The sequence below is a fragment of the Macaca thibetana genome, chromosome 3 (genome assembly GCF_024542745.1).
Source record: "Macaca thibetana thibetana isolate TM-01 chromosome 3, ASM2454274v1, whole genome shotgun sequence".
In the NCBI taxonomy this organism is placed as follows: Eukaryota; Metazoa; Chordata; class Mammalia; order Primates; family Cercopithecidae; genus Macaca; species Macaca thibetana.
Genome location: NC_065580.1, coordinates 70,343,660 through 70,367,371, shown reverse-complemented (window position 1 = coordinate 70,367,371; position 23,712 = coordinate 70,343,660). Strand labels below are relative to the sequence as shown.

The 23,712-nt window shown below is 35.6% G+C and overlaps 1 protein-coding gene across 8 annotated transcripts in view; it reads right to left on the bottom strand.

Annotated features, from left to right (window-relative positions):
- Nucleotides 1-23,712, bottom strand: part of CDK14 (cyclin dependent kinase 14) — a 798,330-nt gene that overhangs the window by 310,264 nt on the left and 464,354 nt on the right. For all 8 annotated transcript variants that reach the window (XM_050782870.1, XM_050782869.1, XM_050782873.1 and 5 more), the window contains one exon: nucleotides 5,191-5,253. In XM_050782870.1, the coding sequence (XP_050638827.1) occupies nucleotides 5,191-5,253 (63 nt within the window). The remainder of the gene's footprint in view (nucleotides 1-5,190; nucleotides 5,254-23,712) is intronic.

Below are 23,712 nucleotides of genomic sequence, written 5' to 3'. Positions count from 1 at the left end.
TTTGTTATATTTTTAATTTCCAAGAGTTCCTCTGTGTTGACTAAATTCTGCTTCTCAAAAATAATATGACATTCTTGTTTTATGGATGAATTATCTTTTCTCTCTCTGAGACTATTAATGATAATTTTTTAAAGTTTCCTTCTCTACCTATCCCTATCCAATCAGTGAAAGCAACTTGGCTTCCTCCAAGTTACTCATTTGTCAACTGGGGTCTTCACTGGAGAGTTTCTTGGATTCTTCAGGTTTGTTGTCTTGGAAAGATCAGATCCTTCCCGGAATACTCTTAATATCTTCTCCCTTGAGGCACAACTCTTGCTGTCTGAGGCTCTCCATGCCAAGCCCTGTCTCTCAAGCTCTCTCCTGCCTCTCTGTGACCTACACAGCCCCCACCTTATTCTGGCTCACCACCCGCTCCCCTGCTGGCAGAGTGAGGAGCAATGGAAGCCAGCAGGCTGCAGGGCTGTGGAAGAACAAGAGGCTAGGATTGCTGGCAAGTATACATGTCCCCAAGGCTGGGGAGTAAAGCGATGCAGGGATACAGGGGAGTCAGGAGATGCTGTAGATCATGGGAGATACCTTGGCCTCTCATCCTTCAGTCTGAGCAAATGCCCACATTTCCTACCCAAAGCTACTTTTTAAAGTAAATTTTTATTGATACATAATATTTGTACCTATTTTGGGGAGCACAGGGTATTTTTATACAATCATACAATGTATAATGATGGGTATTTAGGATATCCCTGACCTCAAATATTTATAATTTCTTCGTCTTGGGAACATTTCAAATCTTTTAGTTATTTTGAAATATGCAATGTATTGTTGTTAACTACTGTTAGACTACTGTGCTGTCAACACTAGAACATATTCTTCTATCGAACAGTATGTCTGTACTCGTTAATCAATCTCTCTTCATCCCCCACCCCCAAATCCTTCCCAGCCTGTGGTAACTATCATTCTACTTTCTACCTCCACAAGATCAACTTTTTTTAGCTCTCATATATGAATATAAATACATACTATTTGTCTTTCTGTGAGGGGCTTATTTCACTTAGCATAATAACCTTCAGTTCCATCCATACTGCTGCAAATGACAGGATTTCATTCATTTTTATGGCTGAAAAACCTTCCATTGTATGCATGTACTGCATTTTCTTTATCAATTTGTTGATGGACACTTAGATTGATTCTATATATTTGCTACTGTGAACAGTGCTTCAATGAACATGGTGGTGCAGAAATTTCCTTTCTTTTGGATAAATACCCATTAATAGAACTGCAGGATCATATGGTAGTTCAATTTATAGTTTTTTAAGAAACCTCCATAGGTTCTCCATAATAACTGCACTAATTTATATTCCCACAAACAGTGTATGACTTCCCTTTTCTCCACATCTTCACTAACATTTGTTATATTTTGTCTTTTTTATGATAGCCATTCTAATTGGGGTAAGATGGAATTTCATTATGGTTTTGATTTTTACTTCTCTGATAATTAGTGATGTTGAGCATGTCTTACTACCTATGCACCATTTGTATGTCTTCTTCTGAGACAGGTTTTTTCAGGTCCTTTGCCTACATTTTAACGAGTTTGTTTCTTTTGCTGTTGAGCTGTCTGAATTCCTTGTATAATCTAAATATTAGTCCCTTGTCAGATGAAGAGTTTACAAATATTTTCTCCCATTCAACAGGTTGTATCTTTGCTCGTTTCCTTTGCTTTGCAGAAGCCTATGAGTTTAATATAGTCCCATTTATCTATTATTTTTATTTTTGTTGCCTGTGCTTTCGAGGTCTTAGCCATAGAATCTTTTCCTAGACCAAAGTCCTGAAGTGTTTCTCCCATGTTTTCTTGCCTGAGTTTAACAGTTTTGGGTCTTATGTTTAAGCCTTTAATCCATCTGAAGTTGATTTTTGTATATGGTGAAAAATAGAGGTCTTGGTTCATTCTTCTGCACATGGATTTCCAGGTTTTCCAGCACCAGTTATTGAAGAGAATGTTATTTCCCGAAAGTATGTCCTTGACACCTCTGTCAAATATCAGTTGACTATAGGTTTGCGGATTAATTTGGGGATTCGCTATTCTGAGCATTTTTCTGTTCCCTTTGTCCATGTGTCTCTTTTTTATACCTATAACATTTTGTTTTGGTTACTACAGCTTTGTAGTGTATTTTGAAGCCACATAGTATGAAGTCTCCAGCTTTGTTCTTTTTGTGCAGTATTGTTTTGGCTATTTGGGTTCTTTTGTGGTTCCATATAAATTTTAGGATTGTTTATCTACTGCCATGAAGAATGTCATTGGTATTTTGATAGGAATTGTATTGAATCTGTACATTTCTTTTGGTAGTATGGTATTTTAATAATATTATTTTTTCTGATCCATGGTCATAGATGTCTTTCCATTTGTAGTTTCTTCAATTTCTTTGATCACTGTTTTGCAGTTTTCTCATACAGGTCTTTCACCTTCCTTGGTTAAACTGATTCCTATATAATTTTTGGTAACTATTATCAATTAAATTGTTTTATCTCTTTTTCATATAGTTCATTATTGGGGAAGAAACACTACTAATTTTTATATGTCGACTTTTTATCCTGCAACTTTACTGAGTTAGTTTATCAGTTTTGTAACTTTTTTTGGTGGAGTCTTTAGATTTTTCTCTATATAAGATTACTTTGTCTGCAAGGAGAGATGATCAGAGGACTTCTTCTTTTCCAATTTGGATTTTTTTTTCATTTTTTTTTTCTTGGCTGATTATTCTGGCTAAAATTCCCAGTATTATACTATGCAGACATCCTGATTCTGGGAGGTAAGAATATATGTATGTATGTATGTATATGTGTGTGTGTGTGTGTGTGTACATATATACATATAAAGCTTGCCAGGAGACTCTACTGCGGAATAAAGTGAAGACCTGTTAGTTTATTACTGAGGTTTCTTGTATCCACAAATATGCCAAGAACTGAGACTGTCAAGGACATTTCAGAAGATCATCAACAAATCAAAGATTTCACTAGTTATGGGGGAAGGAATCCCCATAGATTAATACATTTTGCTGCTTTTAAGGTATTTTAAAAAATAAGAAGAGGTAAATCACATCACATTCTTTTAAAAACAAAAATGTAGTAAGGCATCTATCTGTGACCATGTTAAACAACTTCCAAGTAGGAAAAGTTCCTGCTGATATAAATACCCAGGCTGGCTGTATCACATGTAATTCCTGTGACATTATTTCTACACTGACTACACATTTCCCTCATCATTAAGTCTCTCACCATGTCCTAGGAGGCACCGAGTCCTGTAGTGTTAAACCTTGTTTATCACCACAGTGCAACCTGGACTTGGAATGAGGAGCAAACAGTAAAGTATTTGAAGTATGACGAATGACCGCGTGATGAAAGAAAAGCACACAAAGCTTGAATAAGAGCTGGTGAGACAGTTTCTAGAGGTACAGCCCAGTTACTGAGAAACAGTACCCATCTCTCCATGACCATTAGGAGATAAGGGAAAATAAAATGTAATGGAAGCAACAGAATGTACAGTAAAAATGGGACAAAATTCATCAGTCACTAGCCTGTGGACAGAGAACACAGCGATGCTTTGTGGAAAGAGGTTTTCTTTTTTTCATGAACAAAATTTTCCACCAACAGTTGCTGATAACTAATGACACACAGATGATTGGTGAGAAACTAGACAGGAATAATAAAAGCCCAGTGATGTCATGACTGTGGGAAAGATTCAATCAGTTCTTTAATCTCAATTGAATCACTGAATGTGAAAGTCAGGAAATCAAAGTTAGCTCAGAGGATTTGCTCATTTCCACTGGGGCTGGTGAACTTCTGAGCTCTCCAGGGCCAATGGTCTCACTAGCTGGGTGATCGACACATTCTCAGGGATAGAGTGGGAAACAAGAATGAAGATGTATTGTACTACTGATTTCAAAGTCAATAAACCCTAAGAAGAGAACATGCGAAAGTATAAATGAGAGAATTTGAGACTTTAATGTTAAAAAATTATGTTCATGTTATAATACTAATATTTAGAGTTGGAACTGAACATGGACAAGATTAATAAAACAGGTATTTTCATCCATTAAAATTTCTAACCTAATCTAACTACTAATAAACTATACGTTAATGGTTACAGATTTTTAAGAAAAATGAACAGTCAAAAAACTTCAAGGAAAGGCAATCTAATAAAACACAACAAAAAGAAAACATATGAAAAAATCAACAGACTATAATTTCTATATCGATTCCATTATTTATTTAACAAACAATGTTTTGACAGAGTTCCTATAAGTTCCTACATTTTAAAATTATACAGTGTAACTGACCACCATAAAACCCTCATTATTAATTTGTCACATTTATACATACACATATAAAGTTTCCCAGGTGATTCGACTATGGAATAAAGTGAAGACCTCTCAGTTTATTACTAAGGTTTCTCGTAACAAATGGGAAGAAATGGAGATGAATAATTTTACTTCAAATATATCTGTAATACTCAATGGGTTCTCAGGATTATGAAATGTCATTTGAATTACACAATATAAGAACATAATTAAGCAGTATCAGATATAACTTTGATCTCTTCTAATTCTATTGCATATATGAAGAAAGAGTTCCTGTTTGAAACTTGAAATTTTGGAATAATTTCCCAAGATGATTGTGAGGTCAAGTCTTAGGAAATTGTAGTTCTTTTGATACTCGGTACTAAAATTTCTAGTAAAAGAAAGGAAAAACAGTAGCAGTAAGTAGAATATGCCTGTACATACAAATAAAAAGACATGCACTGTGAACCCACCATAACATTGTTTTGGATCATAATGATGCCTTATGTTGAAAACAACTGGTACATCAGTATGGGTTCCAAGCTAGAACTGAGACTCCCCTCTACTATGAAGTGTTAAAAAGAAGGATTCCAATGGTTTTCACTCATTATTAGCGAATGTTTCTCCAGTAAGAAAATATAAGAGAAGATCTAAATATTAATACCCCAGTAAAAATATTTAATGTTAAAACATGGCTTCCAATAACTCAACTGAAGCAATGACTATGGTTCACCTCAATATCACTTCTCTTTACACAAAAAGTTTTAAAAATTTAAATATGTTATGGTAGAGATGCTAGACTTCAGTTCAAAAAATACACATCAAGAATGTTAACCCTTGTCTCAAAAAGATCTTTTCCTACCTTCACATTATCTGGATGCAGCCCCCCAGGGTGCTTGTCCATGTACTGACATAAATCAGTGTGCTAGAAGAGAAAAGGAAAAATGTATTAATAACCCTCTGGCTATAACATGATAAATCAGTATCTTCCTACTTCAATGTCACCATTACCTTCTGAACAGAGCAAATAAAAGACAAGTGGGTGGATTTTTCAGTGTTATGTAGTGGCATGCCTCCCCACCCCCTAATTTTAACCACAATTGAATGATTATTTTTCCCTCTCGGCTCTGTTTTATGTTAAACATTTCTATGTATTAAAAAGAATACATGTCCATAATTTATTAAGTGTCTCATTTCCTCTTCATTGAATATATCCTTATGCCTTAACTTAGAAAACCACACATAATTAACCAATGCAATTATAACATCAATTATCCCATATTTTCCAAATGCAAATAAAAAATATTTATTTTACATGAGATGAAAATACAACAAATACATTCTGCTAGTAAAATTAATCACTGGATTTATCTTTATGTCAATATTCAGAAAAAATAATTTTCAGGTTTTTACAACTCCTGAATATATTTCAGCAAATATGCTTCATAACTTAACAGAAACATCTTCAAAACTAAAAATTAAGATAAATATATCCAGATATAAGTTTAAAAGAATATTCAACATCTCATGCTGTTATTCTTTTAAATATGCAAAGCTTGATTTGTCCACAAATATATATATTCTTCTTAATGCTTTTTCTGCTTATATTATAAACTAGATAAAATTTTTTAAAAGCATGTAGTTACTATTCACATTTTTCTTCTTTTATTGGAGTGTACTATAAGATTTATAAGACTGAAACATTTAATCCTTCTGTAAAAGCCAATGAATATGAGCATTTGTGCCCCACTATCAGGCTTGAATTACTGAGGAAGTATAAGTTTTACAATACATTCAAGAGCCTTGCTGTAGTCATTTATAACAACAGTTCAGATTCTGTTATCAAGCTTTTATTGCATGCCAGGTGATAATTGCTGAGGATACAAAGCAGAAATTAGCCTTCATCATTCATCATGTACTTTTTGAGCCCGTATGTTCCAGGCACAACACTAGTCACTAAGAACATAGGAGTAAATGAAACAGATGCAAATGGAGAAAAAACAGACATGCCACTGATTACAGTAAAGTCAGCTGTGTATTATTTTAAGAATAGTACTGGATGATATTCAAGGGCACAGCAGGGGAAACCTAATGAGGTCTAGAGATTTCAGAAAGGTCTCTGGAAGAAGTTACTTCTAAGTAAGACATGAGTAGAGAATGAAAGAAGTTAGCCAATTGAAGGGCAAAGGCAAAGAAAATGGGTCAGAGAAAATGCTCTTAGATATGTTCTGAGATGAAATTGCCTTTATCTTGGGCAACACCCAAGCTTTGATTTAGCTTCTAAATCAAAGTCAAACTCCATGAGGGTAGAAACTATGATTAATTTGGAAATTATTCTCACTCTGGTCCAGGCAAAATGTCAGACAAAGAGAAAAAGAAACTAAGTACAGATGGGAATACTGTTACATATAGGATAGCACACTAAAAACAAACCTAAAACATGATTAAAATAGGTTCAATGGAGTTTTCCCTGAGTAACTATATAAAAGTTTTATTTCATGCATTTAGTGAAATGAGGAATGACTCTGGACCCCAAACTGCCATTTTGTAACTTCATATTGTTAACTTCCCCATCCTTAAATAAGGATAACACCATCCTCAGAGAAGGACAAATAAAGAATGTGAGAACATTTGTTTTTGAAGCCAGTATATGATAAGTACTTTCTACTTATAATAGATAATAATCACATATACATGATGAGTTGAAATGCTTATTAAAAATGTAAAATCTCAGCTTTTAAAACAAAGAAAATCAAATTCATACTGCTTCCCAAATACAAACTAAGAACAATAAATACCAAAAATCCAGAAACTCTGAAAATAAAAGTTTATTTATACTTTTGATATTTTGTTACTTATAATTGTAAATATCAATAAAAAGGAATCAGATATATCAATGTAAAATCACGTTTAACAGAATTCAAGAAACATGTATTCAATATTTGCATACCTAACAACAGGATACATTATTAAAAGCAAAAACTGACAAACATGAAAGAAGAAACGGAAAATTTGACAAAATCTTGAAGAGTTTTGCTTACTCCTTTCAAAAATTAACAAATGGAATTGGCCAAAAAAGTAAAGCTATAAAGGATATAACACAATTAAATAGCATGCCCAATAAACTCAGGCTACACATGCTTTTTAAACACAAATGGCCTAGAGAAAAAGAGAAAATCTCAAAAATGTCCAGAAAGCTGAAATCATACTACATCCTTTCCTCAAAACTGAATAAAGTTAACATCAGAGTATATTATATTTCATCAACTCTAAAACATATAATTCTTTTCATCTTCAATATTGGAACAATAGCATTCATTTATGATTACCCAGGCAATGAATGCAATATAGTTCTTATTGCCTGTGTCTGAGCAAACTTTTTATTTGCTTTCAATTTGCAGAGTTTACTCAACAGCATGAGTCACCAACCAACAACTTAAGGACCATCTGAAGAAGAAATAGTGAAGGATGAGCCCTAATTGTTATCTGGAAACCATTAATTGAAATTTTCAGGTAAGATTTTTTTTTTAAGTACCAGAATTAAAACTTCTACAGCTCTTTCAATAAGCATAAAATAAAAATTCTGAATAAGAAAGCATTTAATCATAGCTTAATTCAGTGAATTTTTTTAGTAGTATATAAATAAGGTTTCCTCCAATAAATGGTGTTTTAAGTTCAAAGGCAGCAGGAGGAAAATAAGGAAGAAAGAAAATCAGCTGAAGACAGAGAATGAGAAAGGGAGGAATGAATAGAAAAATCTATTTTCCTAAAAATTTACAAAAAGTTAAAAAGCCTAAAAATACTTAAATCAGTAAAAAATGAAAAATAAATACACTACATTCCAAAGCAATTAAATTTGGTCAGAGCATCAACAAGAAAATTTAGATCTTTAAATGTATTCATTTTAACATAAAAATGACTAAAAATAAATAAAACAACCAATAAAGTAAAGCTAGAGAAAACAAAAGAGACAAGAAAAAAAGGAGAGAGAGAAGGGATCAATGCAGTTAATAGCAGACATTAAATAGAAAAACTAGAAAACAATAAGTTTGAACAATTAAACAAAAATGCACTTCTTTGAAAAGCCTAATAAAACCAACCTTTGGCAAGTCTGATTTTTTTTCTTAAGTGAGGGGTTTGCCAAGACATAATCAACATTAAGAATGAGAAAAATGAGGGTGGGCGTGGTGGCTTATGTCTGTAATTCCAGCACTTTGGGAGGCTGAGGCAGGCAGATCACTTGAGGTCAGAAGTTCAAGACCAGCCTGAGCAACATGGCAAAACCCCATCTCTACTAAAAATCCAAAACAACATTAGCCAAGTGCAATGGCGAGTGCATACAATCCCAGCTACTAGGGAGGCTGAGGCAGGAGAATTGCTTGAACCCAAGACAGGGAGGTTGCAGTGAGCCGTGATCAAGCCACTGCACTGCAGCCTAGGAGACAGTGAGACTCTGTCTCAAAAGAAAAGAAAAGAAAAGAAAAGGAAACGAAACGTGACAACTAAAATTGTGAAGATTTTAAAATACAGCAATGCACATCTTTAAACCAGTACATTTGATATCTAGAAAAAAAAAGTTTTTCTAAATAAAACATAAGTTACAAAATTTGTAAGAGATAGGAAAGGCTATAACTAAAAAGGTACTGAATTCAGACAGTTTTAATTAAAAATGTTCTGAATCTTCAAATAACATATACGAGTTATTCCAGAGTACAGAAAAAGATAAGAATGCTTCCTACTCCTTTAAAACACAATGTCAAACCAGGCAAGGACAAGAAAGGGATGGAGGGAACTAAAACAATCTCTCTATGATCACAGTCACAGATGTATATATTCTAAAAATAATAACAGTAGGTGCTAAAATTCAATATGGCATTAAAAAACTAACACATCAAGACCAAACAAGGCTAATCTTAGAAATGAGAAATAGTTCAATATAAAAACATATGTTAATATGATCCTCTAAAATTAACAAATTAAAGAAGTGAAATAGTGGTAGGTACAAAAGAACATTTATGGTGTTATATATATGGCATGTATTTATAGAATGCCAACTTTGCATAAATAAGACGAACTCTACACTCACAGAGCTAACATGCTGTGTATATTATATGTTTGTGAATTATCTTAAACCTTTCTAAGAATAAAGTATTCAAGCTTCTTGTTAAAAAATGAAACAACAAAACTATGGAAATACACTAGGACTGGAGAAAAAAAAATCCTGATCCTCCAAGTCCAATGACATTAGCATCAAGAATTGCAGGAAAAAGATCATCTCCAGAAATGAGATCTGGGAAAACTTAAAGACTTTTCCAAACCTTTAAAATTTAAGTTTTTTTTTTTAGATGTAGGGCATGGAAATGTGGTATGTGTATGTGCACATATCACATATATCCTTAGCTGCATAACCTTCAGCAAGTTACATAATCTCTATAAATCAGTATTACATAACGTTGAGCAGGTTACATAACCTCTGTAATGAGGATAATCCTAGTTCAATTTTCATATTAACCTCATATGGTCACTGTGAAAATTAACTGGCAAATATCCATAACAGTTTCAGAACATTGCCCAGCACATTGTGGATACTATAGTTGATGATGATTCATGATGATGATGATGACGGTGATTTTCTGTAGTGTGTTTAGAGGTAGGGAAGTAGGGAAGAATTGTTGGAAGGGATTGCAATAAAAACAGGAATGATACATACAGTCAAAAGTTCCCCCGGAACTTCTAGGAGTTGCATTTGATCTTTACATATGTGTTCTTCCTATGTGCATGCCCAAACATTCCCATTCCCATGCCACCACTCTCTATACACAATCACTGAAACTACATTCAGCATCATATCACTAACCTCAGAGTGCTCTGAGTGATTAGAGGCAAGAATATGGAGAATCTCATATGGAAGAGGGAACAAGAGGTAGTACAACGTCACATTTTGCACCTTAAAATTGATGTTTCACAAACGTCTATTTCACCTAAACTAAAAACAGTTTGTTTCCCCTCTCTCTTTTTAAATACATAGTACTGTGCCAGGGACTGCATTACATGTGCCTGAATTACAAATTTCATTATATTGTACATATCTTTTTTTCCTTTATGCATTCTTTCCTTAGTTTTACTCATTGGATTATGTGACCCTTATGATTTGCGCTTATCCAGAAACACAGAACTACACTTAAGAATGATGTCAAAAGGCACTTCTGGGTACAAAAGTTCTGAACAGAACACCCACCACTATGGCATATGACCAACAGATCACTCTCCTATGATGACATACTAATAAGCTCAGATGCATCTGGCTTGATCTCTGGCTATTTCTTATTCTAATACCAAGAGGACCACCTATAGAGTAGACCACTGGTGACTACACATATCAAAAAGATCGCTTCTCTCCAATCTCTACCATGGCTATGGGCTAACATCTCGTCTTTCCCTCACTATATTATGCCTCACTTCTTCCCACACTTTCCCCTTTACCGCATCACCATTACTATGCCTTAGGATAATGCTACCAGATATACTTCTGCCTGACAAGGTACACTGAATGGCTTCCATGAAGTGGGTGGTTTAAAAGGAAGCTACCAAGTGTGGCTAGACTTAGAAACCAAGCAGAAGACAGAATGAGTGCAGAAAGAGGCTCTGAAGGCTCAAGCCCCACACGAGCATATATTCCTTTCAAAATTAGTACCCTCTGGGAGGCTGAGGTGGGCAGATCACAAGCTCAGGAGATAGAGACCATCCCGGCTAACACAGTGAAAACCCATGTCTACTAAAAATACAAAAAATTAGCCAGGTGTGGTGATGCATGTCTGTAGTCCCAGCTAATTGGCCGGCTGAGGCAGGAGAACTGCTTGAACCCAAAAGGCGGAGGCTACAGTGAGCTGAGATCGTGCCACTGCACTCCAGCCTGGGTGACAGAGCAAGACCATAAAAAAAAAAAAAAAAAGTCAGCATCCTCTTTCCCTGCTGTGGAATACCCATCAGGTAGCATTTATCTGGCTATTTACATAGGTGGAGGACTAACTCCAGGGGAAAGAACCCAAGGAGGGTATCTGAAATCATAACCCTCTGGAGGTGAAATGTTTTCTGTAAAAGCGTTTATGAGGTTTAGAGTGTAGGTTTCTCATATTGATTTGATTTCTCTGTGGCTGGATCAATTTAAAAAGCAAGAGAAAAATATCCCCTTGTAAAAAGACAGAACATGGAAAGACGACAGAAAATTGAAAAGACATTTTACTTGTAGGCATTTTCACAGTTGAGTCTCAGTTAATTGCAGTCATACGCAGATCCGAGAACTATACTGACTCATCTTAGTCATGTGCTGCAACAACAGCCATGAGGCTCAAAAGGAAAGACACCGAAGTAAACTAGAAAGATTAATTATGTATATAATGACCATTTTAAAACAGGTGTGAGGGGAGAACTGCCCTTCTTAAAAGAGGAGGACAGAGAGGCCAGATCAAAGAAAAGGTAAAAAACAAGCTAGAAAACAACACTCACCTTTGCATATTTTCCTCTCTCCATCCCTTACCCTGTTTTGAATCTGATCTTGGGTCAACGGAAAGAAGCAATATCCCTCCATGTAAAGCCACTGGTAAGAAAGCTATTTGAAACTCAGATGACCTCTTGGACATGAAATTTTACCATTTCCAGGGCAGAAACAAGTATAGGAGAATTGTTAATAGACTTCCTCTTTCAGTAAGTGCTTATGTTTCTTTTTACCTAACTTATTATTCATAAAGTGAGGTTTTCCAATTGTTGACTCTTCAAATCATCAGACCTCCTATTCATGAGATACCAAGTTCCTCAGAGAAATTCTGCTTTTGCATTAGCATTGGCTTTCAAACTAGACTTTTCCCTTCAAGCAAAAATCCAAATAAAGCCCCTTCCTGAACACATGCATTTGTTTCCATTCTCCTATAATGTCAAGCCTGGTGTACACAATATTTGTAAGCTAATTTCGATGTTCTTCAGGAGCACTGCCAAAATGTGACATTGAAAATAGCATAGCCCTAGTTTTTGTATCTAGGCTAAAAATAAGGAAGCCATTCCATGGAGATGACCAACAGAAATCCTCTCTTGAAAGTTACATTAAACACAGACTCTATATCCTTAAACTTCTGTTTCATTTAATTTTCTGTTTGACAGTGAGAGGACAGTCAATATACTCAAGCTTTGTATAGATTTGATAACATACACGCAAATGAAAATAGTTTCACTGGCATAAGGATATGGAAAGACTACAAAAAATAGTTCTGAATTTAATCTTAAATAGGTAGGCATAGTTTATGTGTAAACACCAAATTTCAATTATATTTTCTTTTGAAATTGATGAAAACTTTAAGTGAACACATTGCTTTAAAAATGGGATATGTTACAAACTAGTCAATACAGTGCAAAATGGAAGCATAAAAATTCCCTGATTGATCTCTGCTTGTTTAAGAAGCTCCCTGGGGTCCACATACCATCTGATGATAGACACTCCAACCTCTTCCAGGTGAATGAACCCATTATGAAAACCTTTAAGCCACTCTTTCAATGGTAAGAGGAAATATCAGAAATTCACAATTTTCTGAAAAAAAAGGGCAATAATTTCTACTCTTCTGTGGTACCCCATGTGGTCTAAAAATTTATGGCAATGACAGTAATTATTAGTGTGGCCAAGGAAGCAAGGGTGGATGCCTTGATACTTATTTTCCCACTGGCTAATGTCATCTTCATTACCAGTGTCCCATGTCTGAGATACAGTGCACAAACCACACACATTTCACTACAACCACACTTAAAGGTGGTTCTGAACTTTGAAATAACTCACTATCCTTTCATTAATAGTTTTTAAACTATTTCACTTGTACCTTATTACAGTCATGTAATTTATTGGGAAATTGTTACTGCTAGAGGCAACTGAAGAAAATTACAGAAGTTGAACCCTCCTTTCTTCTATAGCAATCAATGCCATTTTCCTCTAGGTATAATCTCTATTTTATTCAGCCTACATTGCTGTAAGAATTAAAACATCATATTACTGAGCAGTTAGGTTCAAACTGGTCTTACATGCAATCCACAAGATTAGACTGACTTTGAAATTGCATTTTCCCTGTTATGCTTTAGAGTACTTATCTACTTCACTTCCAAATTATAATTAATAAAATTATAATGTGAGTTCCACCACATGAGAATCATTCATTAATGAGATAAAAGGAAAAGGAAACTTTAACCAACTTATCCTTTAAAATGAAATCACAGGCATTCAGGGTGTTTAACAGAGGAAGTTTGTACCCACTATACATTATATATCAAAGGGGCTCTATCTACCTACCTACCTACTTACCTATCTATTGAGACAGGGTCTCTCTCTGTCACCCACACTGGAGTGCAGTGGTGTGATCATAGCTCACCATAACTTCACGGTCCTAGACTCAAGGGATCTTCCCTCTTTAGCTTCCCAAGTAGCTAGGACTACAGGCATGTGCCACTACATCTGACTAATTTTCTTATTTTTTACAGAGACAGGCTCTCACTATGTTGTCCAGGCTGGTCTTGAACTCCTGGCCTCAGGCGATCCTTCCACCTTGGCCTCCCAAAGCACTAGGATGACAGGCTTGAGCCATCATGCCTGGCCTAGAGGGGTCCATTTTTAAAACAGTGATTAAAAAACAAAACATTGCAAGCATTTTATCAAATGTTATTCAGGTTTAATGCTATATTAAAATTCCATATCATCTTTAACAACAAAAACAAGCCATTCACATGAACCAGTATGAAAGCGCTGTCTCTCTACTCTGAAGACAAGATTATAATTACAACTAGATTATTATGCCTCAAGTTACATCATAAGACATGGTATGATGATAGAGACAACATGGTCTTCAAACTATTTCATCATCAAACAATCAGATATGTTATTCTCAAGTATTCCACTGTTCCTGTATAGACTGATTTGACATATTACAATGCCTATTTATGTTTTGTTTTATTTTTACCTGGTTTTAAGCCATTTAGGAAATGTTTAAAATTCTACCAGTATACCACACACATATTCCCTAAAGAAGGTAAAAGTAGTTATCGTGCATATTATTTTATAAATAAAAGTCCTTTCATAGCAATCATAGTGCAATAGTTTAAGCCTAATTAAATTAGCCATTTCTTTTTAGTCATATCATGTATTCTCTTTCTTCTTTTCGGTCATAATAAACCTGTACGTGTCTTAGACGTCCCATAATTCTGCCTAAATGATTTCAGCTGTCATTTCTGAATCCAAAACATATGGGCAGCCTGGGGCTGGTGACTGGAACAGGAAGCATTTCCAAATGCATTCCCATCATGTAAACCAGCAACCTAAAAAATTCCTTCCATTTAAAAAAAAAAAAAAAAACTTACTATTTGGCTTCTGGCAATGACATCATGGATAGACAGATTATATAGCTCTGTCCAGGCAGTAAGACTGTTGCAAGCCATACTTCTTTGATAAAAGGAATGCAGGTATTCATGCTTTAATAGTTCAAGTATCTGAAGTGGTTTCAATCTTGTAGGAGCTAATTCTTAAATCCAAATATATTTCTATATCCATATAATTTACCTCATAAAACTTATGAGGTATAAATGATTTTCTTTTTGTAAACTAAATAAACTCAGTGTATAGTTTTGGGATGTTTCAAAAAATTAAGAAAAATTTGCTAGAAGTAATCTATTCTACAGAACCATATGCTATTCCAGCATTAGAAGAATGTGTAAAATGTGCTCTCTTCCAATAGTGGAGGAAAGGGTTAAGCAATATGATTTATATGCCCTCTGGCAAACTATTCACAAGCCTAAATCATAAAAGAAATTTTAATGGAGTCAAACAGTCCCTTGAAAAGGACATTCACGCTATTTTGAAGCCAGGCTGATTTTTTAGAGGAATGAGAATGAAATGCTGTGATCGCTGAATATGCTCAAGAATTGTTTAAAAAGGAAGAAAAAAACAGGCTGACAAAGTGGGCCACACAAAATATTCTGGAGTCCAAGTCAGAGAAGAAAGAAAGAAAAAAGGAACTGAAATAGTACTCAGGAATATCTTAACTCTCAACACTTTCTGGAGCCACTCTGATAGGAATATGGAAGATCTCAAAATCACAGGGTGAAAGCAACATGAATGAACAGAGTTAGAAACAAAGAACTAATGGAAGAGAGAACAGATAAAGGGAAGGAAGACAGAGGAATCAAACACAGCCATCCTGAAATAACTTCTGCTGACTTCACGGGTGAATAATGGAGTCTTTTTAAAAATAATATTGGTTCTAAAAGGTACTAAGTGCATGACTCAGGAAACTGAACCATATTGTAATGAGCTTCAGGTACCTGCTACTTTTAATTTTTTTTTCTTTTTTTTTTTTAAGATGGAGTCTTGCTCTGTCACCAGGCTGGAGGGCAGTGGTGCTATCTCAGCTCACTGAGCAAACTCTGCCTTCCGGGTTCAAGTGATTCTTCTGCCTCAGCCTCTCAAGTAGCTGGGAATACAGGCACGAGCCACCACACCCAGCTAATTTTTGTATTTTTAGTAGAGATGGGGTTTCACCATGCTGGCCAGGAGAGTCTTAATCTCTTCACCTCACGATCTGCCCGCCTCAGCCTCCTAAAGTGCTAGGATTACAAGTGTGAGCCATCACGCCTGGCCTACTTTTAATTCTCAAAACAGTAATTCTGGAACACATAATCAAAAATAAAATAACAAACAATTTGCTAATTTGGTCACCCCATTTTTTGGCATGACAATGAAAAACCAATATTTTCAAACTCTTATAATAAATGAAGTATTATAAAATGTATAAAGATGAATAAAAAAGTATTCACAATTTAGGAGTTTACTTATGACTATGAGGAAAGGAATAATGACAATCAAATAAATGACAATATATAATCTTCCTCTTCTTAATTAAAAATGAAGTATTTATAACTTTGTTCATATAATTTGACCCAGTGGTAACAATTTTAGGGAGACTTACTCCAAGAGAAAATTCAGAAGAATGTATTAGAAGCAATGTTATTAAGATTTTACAATGCAAAATACAGAAAAACTCTTAAACATGGTCATGAATATCTGATTACTTATGGGGCAACAGTTGTGAGATAGACTCCAAGACTGTCAAGGCAAACTAAAAATCTCTCAAATGGGAGAAATAGTTTGAAAAACAAATTTATGTTACAAATAGAGTATATCTAAATCTTCCTGGCTAGATGTATATTATATACAATGTAGAATAACAATGCTTTCAGAGAAAGTAATGGTAAACAATAAAGTATATGAGCTATCTGTTTGGTACATATGATGAAAGAGGCAAGTTATATTACTATTCTTATGGCTGGCCTGAAGCACAGCATCTTTAGGTAAGATCTCTGTGATTTAAGTAAAACTGTATTCTAAAATTATTTCAATATCATGTATATGAAAGGGCAAAGTAATTAGGTTTCTCAAACGCAATGAGAAAAGGATCACACGAACATTATTTTTAAAAATTCAAGTTATCTACAGAGTATGATGCTCTGAAACATGAGAAAATGAACAGTAGTAAAATACACTGTTAAGAATCCACAAAATTGGAAAAATTTGTTCCAAGTAGCTCTCTTAACAGTAAACAAAAAACAAAAATCCCTCAGATACAGCTAGGGGAAAAAAACTCACGAATTCTTCTATCTGGAGTACTGCCAAAAGTTAAAATGGAGTAGAAATTCCAAACTATTTGTCAGTACCTATGAGCAAAAGTCAAATTCTTGACTTGTCTGTCAAATGAAAAAAATAGCCAATGATCAACTCATCACTCTTTATCTTCTTTTCTACTACTAGCTTTGCTCAATCCGTGGATAAAGAAAATGTACTTAATCTCTTGCTGTGCATGGGTATGAAATTAAAGATACTCTGGAAAAAAAGAATTTTTTTTCAATCATTGGACACTTGCAAACTTTCAAAAATAATGACTTTCTCAGGACGTTGATATATTTGGCAAACATCACTGATGTTTTGAATAAAAATCCTGAAACTTCAAGCAGCAAAGACCAACATCATTGCTCCTCATATGTTTTACACTTTTATGCCAAAATCTTGTTGGGTAGTCAGTGAATCAGAGCTAAAAATATCCCTTCATTCTCTTGACTTGGTGCCATTTGCCATTAGAAGGTTACTTAAAAAAGATTTCAAGGGAAAGAACAAAATCTCCTCTAGTCTGTTTGGGATGAATTCAGGTAATGATTTCCCAATGCAAGGGCTGAAAATACCATTTGAAAGTCAGTCTTAGCAAAATGTTAAAAGAAGTTATTGGTGCTCCAATTTGAATCAATTACCAAAAATCACTTGAGAAAATTATACTTAAGAATTTTGGGTAAAATATCTTTCAATATTTACTTCAAAACAAATTAGTAGGCTTGGCATGTAATTATCATAATCAACATATGAAGTTTCTTGAAATGATTTTTATCAAGGAAAACACAGTAGAAATCCTATTTGGCAAAAAAAGACAACATACTTGTGCTCAACCCTCGATATTGTGACAAAAAGGCTGGTGTTAAGCAAACCGACTCAGTGCCCTCATAGAGAAAACACATGGTTTTTAAATATTAAAAAGCTAGATTCAACAGCTTAATAAAATCTGTTAAAATAATCATTGATGGAATTTAATAATTTTAAATTTATCCAAAAATTATTTTTTATTTCTTCTAAAGAAAAATGGGATATATGTACAGAACGTGCAGGTTTGTTCCATAGGTATACGTATGCCATTGTGGTTTGCTACACCTACTGACCCATACTCTAAGTTCCCTCCCTCCACCCTCCACCGCCAAAAGGCCCTGGTGTGTTTTGTTCCCCTCTCTGTGTGCATGTGTTCTCAATGTTCAACTCCCACTCATGAGTGAGAACATGCAGTATTTGGTTTTCTGTTCCTGTGTTTGCTGAGGATGATGGCTTCCAGTTTCATCCATGTCCCTGCAAAGGGCGTTATCTCATTCCTTTTTATGGCTGCATAGCCTTCCATGGTGTATATGTGCTACATTTTCTTTATCCAGTCTATCATTGATGGGCATTTGGGTTGCCTCCCTGTCTTTGCTATTGTAAATAGTGCTGCAATAAACATATGTGTGCATGTGTCTTTATAGTAGAATGATTTATAATCCTTTGGGTATATACCCAGTAATGGGATTGCTGGGTCAAACAGTACTTCTGGTTCTAGATCCCTGAGAAATCGCTAAATCACTGTCTTCCATAAAGGCTGACAATCCCACCAACAAGTAAAAGCATTTCTATTTCTCCACAGCCTCGCCACCATCTATTGTTTCCTGACTTTTTAATAAGTGCCATTCTGACTGGCGTGAGATGGTATCTCGTGATTTTGATTTGCATTTCTCTGATGATCAGTGATTTGAGATTTTTTTCCTATGTTTGTTGGCCATGTAAATGTCTTCTTTTGAGAAGCGTCTGTTCATAGCCTTTGCCCACTTTTTTGGGTTATTTGTGTTTTTCTTGTAAATATGTTTAAATTCCTTGTAAATTCTGGATATTAGACCTTTGTCAGATGGGTAGCTTGTAAAAATTTTCTCCTATTCTGTAGGTTGCCTGTTCATTCTGATGATAGTTTCTTTTGCTGTGCAGAAGATCTTAAGTTTAATTAGCTCCCATTTGTCAATTTTGGCTTTTGTTGCAATTGCTTTTGGCTTTTTTGTCATGATGTCTTTGCCCATGCCTATGTACTGGATAGTATAGCCTAGGTTTTCCTCTAGGGTTTTCAGGATTTGGGGTTTTACATTTAAGTCTTTAATCTATCTTGAGCTAAATATTGTATAAGGTGTAAGGAAGGGTTCCAGTTTCCGTTTTCTGCATATGGCTAGCCAGTTGTCCCAGCACCATTTACTAAATAGGAGATCCTTTCCCCATTGCTTGTTTTTGTCAGGTTTGTCAAAGATCAGATAGTTGTAGATGTGTGGTGTTTTATTTCTGAGATCTATGTTCTGCTCCATTGATCTATATGTCTGTTTTGGTACCACTACCATGCTGTTTTGGTTACTGTAACCCTGTAGTATAGTCTGAAGTCAGGTAGTGTGATGCCTCCAGCTTTGTTCTTTTTGCTTAAGATTGTCCTGGCTAAACAGAGTGTTCTTTGATTCCATATGAAATTTAAAATAGTTTTATTCTAATACTGTGAAGAATGTCAATGGTAGCTTAATGGGCATAGCACTGAATCTATAAATTACTTTGGGCAGTATTTTCATGATACTGATTCTTCCTATCCATGAGCGTGGAATGTTTTCCCATTTGTTTGTGTCCTTTCTTATTTCCTTGAGCAGTGGTTTGTAGTTCTCCTTGAAGAGGTTCTTCAAATCCCTTGTTAGCTGCATTCCTAGGTATTTTATTCTCTTTCTAGTAATTGTGAATGAGTGTTCATTCATGATTTGGCTCTTTGCTTGCCTATTGTTGGTGTAAAGGAGTGCTTGTGATCTTTGAACACTGATTTTGTATCCTGAGACTATGCTGAAGTTGCCTTTCAGTTCAAGAAGTTTTTGGGCTGAGGTGATGGTGTTTTCTAAATACAAAATCATGTCATCTGCAAACAGAGACAACTTGACTTCCTCTCTTCCTATTTGAATACCCTTTATTTCTTTCTCTTGCCTGACTGCCCTGGCCAGAATTTCCAATACTATGTTGAATAGGAGTGGTGAGAGAGGACATCTTTGCCTTGTACCAATTTTCAAAGGGAATGCTTCCAGCTTTTGCCCATTCAATACGATATTGGCTGTGGGTATGTCATAAATAGCTCTTACTATTTTGAGATATGTTCTATCAATATCTAGTCTATTGAGAGTTTCAACTTGAAAGAACATTGAATTGTATCAAAGGCCTTTTCTGCATCTATTGAGATAATCATGTGGTTTTTGTCACTGGTTCTGATTATGTGATGGATTGTGTTTATTGATTTGCATATGTTAAGTCAGACTTGCATCCCAGGGATGAAGCCGATTTGAGTGTGGAGGATAAGATTTTTGATGTGCTACTGGATTTGGTTTGCCAGTTTTGTTGAGGATTTTTGCATTGATGTTCATCAGGGATATTAGCCTGAAGTTTTCTGTGTTTGTGGTTTATCTTCCCAGTTTTGTCATTAGGATGATGCTGGCTTCATAAAATGAGTTAAGGAATCCCTCTTTTTCAATTGTTTGGAATAATTTCAAAAGGAATGGTACTAGCTCCTCTTTGTATTTCTGGTAGAATTCAGGTGTGAATCCATCTGGTCCTGGGCTTTGCTTGTTTACTGCCTCAATTTCAGAACTTGTTACTGGTCTACGCAAGGATTCGATGTCTTCCTGGTTTAGTCTTGGTAGGGTATATGCATCCAGGGATTTATCCATTTCTTCTACACTTTCCATTTCTTCTACATTTTCTAAGTTTATTTGCATAGAGGTGTTTATAGTATTCTCTCATGGTAGTCTGTATTTCTGTGGGGTCAGTGGTGATATCCCCTCTATCATTTTTTATTATGACTATTTGATTCTTCTCTCTCTTCTTCTTTATTAGTCTAGCTAGTGGTCTATTTTGTTAATTTCTTCAAAACACCAGTTCCGGGATTCATTGATTTTTTGGAGGTTTTTTGTGTGTGTCTCTATCTCCTTCATTTCTTCTCTGATCTTAGTTATTTCTTGTCTTCTGCTAGCTTTTGGATTCGTTTGCTATTGCCTCTCTAGCTCTTTTAATTGTGATGTTAGGGTGTCAATTTGAAATTTTTCTAGCTTTCTGATGTGAGCATTTAGTGCTATAAATTTTCCTCTCAAGACTGGTTTAGCTGTGTTCCAGAGATTCTGGTACGTTGTTTCTTTGTTCTCACTGGTTTCAAAGAACTTCTTGATTTCTGCCTTAATTTTATTATTTACCCAGGAGTCATTCAGGAAGCAGGTTGTTCAATTTCCAGGAAATTGTGTGGTTTTCAGTGAGTTTCTTAATCCTGAGTTCTAATTTGATTGCACTGTGGTCTGAGAGACTGTTATGATTTCAGTCCTTTTGCATTTGCTGGGGAGTGATTTACTTCCAATTATTTGGTTGATTTTAGAATAAGTGCCACGTGGCACTGAGAAGAATGTATGTTCTGTTGATTTGGGGTAGAGAGTTCTGTAGATATCTACTAGGTCTGCTTGATCCAGAGCTAAGTTCAAGTCCTGAATATCCTTGTTAATTTTCTGTCTCGCTGATCTAATATTGACAATGGGTGTTAAAGTTTCCCACTACTATTTTGTGGGAGTGTAAGTCTCCTTTTAGGTATCTAAAAACTTGTTTTATGAATCTGGGTGCTCCTGTATTAGGCACATATATATTTAGAACAGTTAGCTGTTCTTTTTGAATTGTTCCCTTTACCATTATGTAATGCTTTTCTTTGTCTTCTTTGATCTTTGTTGGTTTAAAGTCTATTTTGCCAGAGACTAGGACTGCAACCCCTGCTTTTTGTTTTTGTTTGTTGTTGTTTTTTGTTTGTTTGTTTGTTTGTTTTTTGGTTTCCATTTGCTTGGTAAATTTCCTCCATACCTTTATTTTGAGTCTATGTGTGTCTTTGCACATGAGATGGGTCTCCTGAATACAGCACACTGATGGGTCTTGATTCCTTATCCAATTTGCCAGTCTGTGTCTTTTAATTGAGGTGTTCAGCCCATTTACATTTAAGATTAGTAATGTTATGTGTGAATTTGATCCTGTCATCATGCTGCTATTTGGTTATTTTGCACACTAGTTGATGCAGTTTCTTCATAGTGTCATTGGTCTTTATATTTTGGTGTGTTCTTGCAGTGGCTGGTACTGGTTTTTCCTTTCCATATTTAGTGCTTCTTTCAGGAGCTCCTGCAGGGCACACCTGGTGGTAACAAAATCTCTCAGCATTTGCTTGTCTGGAAACGATTTTATTTCTTCTTTGCTTATGAAGTTTAGTCTGGCTGGATATGAAATTGTGGGTTGGAAATTATTTTCTTTAAGAATATTGAATATTGGCCCCCAATCTCTTCTGGTTGGTAGAGTTTCTGCTGAGAGTTCTAGTGTTAGTCTTATGGGCTTCCCTTTATAGTGACCTGGCCTTTCTCCCTGGCTGCCCTTAACAGTTTTTCCTTCATTTCTACCTTAGAGAATCTGATTATGTGTCTTAGGGTTGATCTTCTCATGGAGTATCTTAATGGTATTTTACCTTAATGGTGTTTTCTGTATTTCCTGAATTTGTATGCTGGCCTGTCTTGCTAGGTTGGGGAGGTTCTTCTGGATAATATCCTGAAATGTGTTTTCCCATTTGTTTCCATTCTCCCCATCTCCTTCTGATACGCCAATCAATCATGGGTTTGGTATTTTTATGAAGTCCCATATTTCTTAGAGGCTTTTTTCATTCATTTTCATTCTTTTTTCTCTATTCTTGTCTGCATGTCTTATTTCAGTAAGGTGGTCTTCAAATTCGATATCCTTTCTTCGTTCTGCTTTGTCTATTCAGCTATTGATACTCCGTATGCTTCACGAAGTTCTCGTGCTGTGCTTTTCGGCTCCATCAGATCGTTTATGTTCCTCTCTAACCAGATTATTTTAGTTAGCAATTCTTCTAACCTTTTATCAAGGTTCTTAGCATTCTTTGCATTAGGTTAGAACATGCTCCTTTAGTTTACCGTAGTTTTTTATTACCCATCTTCTGAAGCCTACTTCTGTCAGTTCGTCCATTTGTTCCTCTGCCCAGTTCTGTGTCCTTGATGGAGAGACTTTGCAAACATTTGGCGGAGAAGAGGCTCTCTGGCCTTTTGGGTTTTTAGCATTTTTTCATTGATTCTTTCTCATCTTCACGAGTTTGTCTAGTTTTCGTCTTCAAGGCTGCTGAAACTTGAATGGGGTTTTTGTGGAGGTCTTTTTGTTGCTGTTGTTGATGCTGCTGTCGCTTTCTGCTTGTTCTTCTTTCAGTAGTCATATCTCTCTTCTGTAGGGCTGCCACAGTTTGCTAGGGGTTCACTTCAGGTCCTATTCATCTGATTCGCTCCCGTCCCTGGAGATGTCACTCAAGGAGGCTGCAGAGCAGCAAAGTTGGTTGCCTGCTCCTTCTTCTGTGACCTCTGTCTTAGAGGGGAACGAAACTGATGCCAGTAGGACCACTCCTGTAGAGGGTGTCTGACTATCCCTGTTGGATGGTCTCACCCAGTTGGGTGGCATGGGGAACAGGACCTATTTAAGGAAGCACTTTGTCCTTTGGTGGAGGGGTATGTTTTGCTGTAGGAAAACCCACTAATCTCAGCTGCCTGTATTCCTCAGAACTACCAGGAGGAAAGGCTAAATCTGCTGGTCCGCAGAGATGGCGGGCATTCCTCCCCCTAGGGTTTCAGGCCCAGGGAGATCCGAATTCTGTTCCTGAGCCTC